This window comes from Ctenopharyngodon idella, chromosome 16 (assembly GCF_019924925.1).
Source record: "Ctenopharyngodon idella isolate HZGC_01 chromosome 16, HZGC01, whole genome shotgun sequence".
NCBI classification, from domain to species: Eukaryota; Metazoa; Chordata; class Actinopteri; order Cypriniformes; family Xenocyprididae; genus Ctenopharyngodon; species Ctenopharyngodon idella.
This window is the reverse complement of record NC_067235.1, coordinates 12,186,460-12,191,903: the sequence shown is the minus strand read 5'-3', so window position 1 is coordinate 12,191,903 and position 5,444 is coordinate 12,186,460. Positions and strand designations below refer to the sequence as shown.

The following is a 5,444-nucleotide window of genomic DNA, read 5'->3' as shown; positions in this document are numbered from 1 at the left end:
TGAATTTTCATTTATTCCCTCCAGGATTTTTTCTTAAATATCAGGCTTAAAATGTGGATTTAATATGTATTATACACTTGCACATACACACATTATATGTATCTTAAGCCAAGGAATCAGAGGAAAAAAGAATTATGTTTCTTAACCCTTACGGTTCAAAAGTTATTAAAGGGTTAGTTCACCCAAAAATGAAATTTCTGTCATTAATTACTCATCCTTATGTCGTTCCAAACCCGTAAGACCTTCATTCATCTTCAGAACACAGATTAAGATATTTTTGATGAAATCCGAGAGGTATATGACTTGTCCATAGACAGCAATTTCACTTTCAAGGTCCAAAAAGGTACTAAAGACTTCGTTAAAACAGTCGACATGACTGCAGTGGTTCAACCTTAATTTTATGAAGCGACAAAAATGCTTTTTGTGCGCAAAAACAAAACAAAAATGATGACTTTATTCAACAATATCTTCTCTTCTGTGTCATTCTCATACGTTGTTTACATCTAGCGCTTCCAGGTTCTACATCAGAACGCCGGCTCATCATTGCCCGTCTCCTGCGTCAGCATCACATGCATTGGTGGCGCTAGAGGGTTTGAGTTAGACTCAAAATTTGCTATGGTGACAGTTCAGACTGTCCTCTGTCAGTGTGCCAAATTTCATAACTTTCCCGCAACCGGTTCTATGAGCTGCCATAAGCTTCCAGAGCGGAAACAGAAGAAGAAGAATAAAAACGCACACGATTACAATAGGTGCCTGCGAAACTTTAGTGCTTGGCCCCTAATAATACTGTTGTAAATGTATTCTTATTGTTTTATGATTATTATTAATAATAAATGTATTATTTATTACTGATAATCCTCAAAATCAAGTTTTACAATGCAGTTTTGGTAAGCCAAAGTAAACGTATTAAATGTTAACTTCACATGACCAGAATAAATATTGCTTCAGTAAATCTTTATTCGTTTAGATCAAGTAAGTAAGACACACTCACACAGTAAGAGACCGAATGTATTTAACTAAAGAAATGGAACAACAACGAAAAAAGGTTTGTGATTTCAGTGCACAGGAAATGTGAGCATGCAACTCAATTAAAATAAGTGATTTAAATAGATAAAGGAAAAAAACACTAACTCAAATAACTTGATTATCAAGGTTTATCTTTAAAAGCTTCTTCTAAAATAATTTTATAATATAGAATCACCCTCTTAGCTGGTCACGTATATGCCCTGACAGAAAAAGCTGTAGGTGATACCTGACTTAACCTATGGAACCTGGGGACGGTTCTCAACAGAATGCATTAATATGACATTTGCTCAGTGTTCTTAAAGTATTCTTCACCACCTGCCCTGCTAACTTGATATGAGAGGTGTTAAAGTGAGCTATAATAAACAGTACAGTCCTATAGACAGGATTAATCCCCAACTAAAACGCACATAAATAAAAGACCCTAAAACGCAACCAATTCCTTCTTTCAGTCATTTGGAACTCATTAACAGTATCCAAACTTCACCTTGACTGTGTTTAAATAAAGAATCAGTTCTCTACAGATGAATGCTCAAAGATAAACATGCTGTTTAAAGTGGCTGTTAACTGTAACACAAATGTGAATGTGATGTGGAGGCAAGTATCCTTTTGCTCGACTAGAAGTTGAGCACGTTACTGTCGAAGTGGGTGAGGACATGCTTCTCGAAAAGCTGCTGGTCGCAGTCGAGAGGGAACTGTTCGCTGCACATGGGGCAGATCTTCCAGTGGCTCTCCACGTGCTCCTCAAACTTCGACTGGTCGTAATGAGGAGGGAAGATCACTTCACACAGCGGACAGCGCTTCTGCTCTCCACTGCAAAAGAGAAATTAAACTGGGTGAATACAGACTAATAAAAACACAAAACAAAAGCTTGAAAAATTGAATGAGGATAAAACGTGTTAAGATGTGTTTGTTTGTGAATAAGTTGGTGCTGGACCAACAGGAGAGTAAACGGCAGTAAAACAGCATCTGTGTGAAGGCGATGTGGGTGGGCCGTTGAGCTATACGCACATATTCACACCACAACCAAAGCGCAACCACATGATGAGTAACAGCCGTGAGGTTTGTGTGTGTGTGCTTGCGTTCTTACCTGGGTTCAAAGCAGAACGGTATCTGTCCATCATTGAGGAATTCTGCAGGGTCAGTGGCTGTAGGCTGATCATTAGTTTGCTGGGGAGAAAAGAAAAACATTTCCTGTCAACAAAAGCAGGAACCGTAAACCACCTAAAAACCTATATTAGACAATTCACTTTGAATGTTTATTACTGTGAGAAATCTGTCTAAACATATGCAATTACATAGGAGGAAATCATAGTGAATTAGTTAATGAACTGGACTGTGTTTCCCAAAAGAATCGTTAGCTAAATATGGTCACAAATTCCATCCATACGGGCATTTTGGCATAATTTTGTGTATATTTGGCTATATAAGCTGTGGAAGAGAACTGTATTCAGAACCACACGGTGTCCGAGAGGCGGTATTAGAAAAGCGGCTTTCTGTGTGCATGAGTGTGTGCACGAGTACCGCATCGAGTTCTTTTCCGCAATTTATTGTGCTTAATAACACTTTTTAACATTAAGCTTGTCACGCATATATAACAGTCATGTGTCCAGTCTATTCTCTGCGTCGAACTAAAACTAAAAGCAACATTTTTAGCAAAAAGCTGAGAAAACTGCGTTTTTGTCAAAGACTACGCCTGGATCAGATTCAGAATGATGATCAAAACATAGATGGAGTAGGTCAAGTCCATCAACACCCCCAAAGCTTGCAACAGTCCTATAACTTGTCCTGGGTCGACATTTTATTCGGTAACCTTAGGCAGATTTGATTTATATGCCGTTTAATGTTGATCGCTGCGTTATTTTACATATGCATCTTACATATGCTATTGCTTGTTTCTGCTTCTTCTTCGCCTGTGTTTTCATCAGGAGATTCAGTACTCTCAGAAGATGCATAATAGCGCATCCTACCGTATAACAGCGAAAATACGGGAAGCTGGAAAATTGAGTCAGTGTCGGCAAGTCATTTACATTTGCAATATTTCAATAATTTTGATATATCATGCAGCCTTACTTTTTAGTATGATGTGGACTTAAAAAGATCTTGCTCTTGGGCACAATAAGCAAGCTAACATGCTGTATATTAGATTTCTTTCATTCATTTAGCGAGTCAACAATCAGCTGTGTATTTGAAGAGTGAGCATGTGCAAAAATGTGTAAGGGAACCCCGGAGTGAGACGTAAGAGGGAACCTGTGATGAATCAAACATCAAATAGAGCTAAACAATGGGGATCAAAAACAGTGCAAAGTCCTAAGATGCCATAGAAATGACAGAGAAAGCCACTGACTGAATGAACCACTTGTATACGGGGGTAAAGTCTACACAAAATATATACTGCTTGTTAATGTGTTTTTTTTTATTAATTGGCTTTCTGTTGTTTGTGTAAATTAATAATAATCGTGAATTGCAATTTAGAATCAATTAATTAACAGAATTTATTACTCCACCACCTGTGTGTGACGTCTTTAACAACAGTCCTATATTGTTGAACCAGAGGTGTGACCATGTTGCTACAGTTTCAGGAACAAACAATGCATCATACTACGTGATTAACCAGCAAGTTATGTCGCTAAGTAGGAAAAATACATCTGGGCAGCTCACATAAATATTGAACATTTTACTCAGGATTTAAGGAACGGAATATATACTGTATATATACTGTATACATACTTCCATTTTTAAAAAACATTTTAGTAGTATGCTACATTGTCATGTAGCTTAAATATGATATTTTTCAATTTTAATCTGCTTAGTTCAGTCAAAATTATATTTTGATTTTTTTTTTTAGCATACAATTAAACTCAGTTATTTTGGGTTTTCATCATGTGTCCAAAAATATCCTTTTTTCTGTTCTGCAGAAGAAAGTAAGTCATACAGGCTTGGTAATGATGACAATTTTAATTTTTGGGTGAACTATCAATTTAAGAAAGAATACTTTGAAATGGTTTGTTAACATTTTATTCTTTCATATATAGTAGTCAACATTTGAAGTAGATCAAAAAAGTTAATCAAAGTTGTCCTAAGAACTAAGTTGTCCGAAGAAGGTTTTAGGTCAACTTTGATTAAAGGTTTTGATCCACTTCAAATGTTGACTACTGTATTTCAGTCACATCAAACTTGGTGTGAATAGGCCTCAAGTCACTTCAGATGAAAAGTGACTGTTTTACAGCAACTGACTAAAGCTCTTCCATGTTTAGTTAGGTATATCCACCGTTATCCAAGCAAGGCTAATGAGTTCAATTAGCTGCGAGCGTGAGCACTTCCTTAATGGGTCTGCTCTGGGTTACCAAGGCTTTAATAATGCCAGCTTAGCTAAGCCCTGCCGGAGGCCAGCGCAGTGGAGAGAGAAGGGCAGATAAAAGAAGGACAGAGATTTGAGAAGAATTTAAACCCATCTGCAGTTCTGATTTGATTAAAACCTTAATCCCACCTCTATATCACTTCTAACGTTGAGGCAGCCCTAATGAACTCACAGTGCTCTGCGGCTCCTCTGGTTCCTCCAGTCCATCAGGGCGACTGAGGTTACGGGCGGGCTGTATGCACACCACATTGCTGTCCCAGGATGGAGGCCCAACTGGGGGCAGTCGGGGCATCTGGTCATCAGAGAACTCTCCATCGGCTCCATCTGTCAGGAAAGGAAACGTTTTAATGCCTTAATATCCAGATTTATACCTCGCGAAAACCCCATAGCTCAAACAAATATAAGCATGTACAGTGGCCCCAAAAAGTATTTAAAGCCTTAGGTCAGACATGTTTTACTGCCATTATAGTAAATATAAAATATCAAACGAAAGAGATATAAGCCATGAACCAAGCCAACCAGCTATGGAGTGAATCACAACACTACTGAAGCAAAAAGACAAAAGTACAAGACTGTGTACTTAATGAGTTTAGTTAGGGAAAGAACAACAATCCCATGAAGCATTGCGAACAGCATAATCTAATTCTAAAACTAAAAACTACTCATTTACAAATGTTTATATGTATTAAAACATATTTTAAATTTACTGCAAAATATTCATATATATAAACATTTCAGTATTTTGAGAGCATAGGGAGATCATTTGTGTCATTCGCAGTGCTTCATGGGAGTGGGCGGGGCTAAAGAGATATTTTGGTGTGTATTGCTTTTTTCGACTCTGATTGATGTAATTTTCTGTACAGCATCATGGGTAATGTAGTTTCAGCAGAATCAAATACCATGGATTAACAACCTCGTAGCTCACAGTAGGTCTGTCTTTAAAGGTTTATAAATTATTGATCAAAATCAGTGTCCTTATGGAGAAAATGAATGGAGTTTTTACTTCCGGAACCAAACTGTTTCACTCTATTAAACAATTAAGATTATTGGCAAAATCCGA

General features: G+C 37.4%; 1 protein-coding gene across 2 annotated transcripts in view; it reads right to left on the bottom strand.

Annotated features, from left to right (window-relative positions):
- Positions 1–937: 937 nt before the first annotated feature.
- tax1bp1b (Tax1 (human T-cell leukemia virus type I) binding protein 1b) overlaps positions 938–5,444 on the bottom strand; it is a 37,603-nt gene continuing 33,096 nt past the window's right edge. For both annotated transcript variants that reach the window (XM_051866068.1, XM_051866069.1), the window contains 3 exons: positions 4,557–4,708; positions 2,114–2,193; positions 938–1,836 (listed from right to left, as the gene is read on the bottom strand). In XM_051866068.1, the coding sequence (XP_051722028.1) occupies positions 1,641–1,836; positions 2,114–2,193; positions 4,557–4,708 (428 nt within the window). In that variant the 3' untranslated portion in view covers positions 938–1,640. The remainder of the gene's footprint in view (positions 1,837–2,113; positions 2,194–4,556; positions 4,709–5,444) is intronic.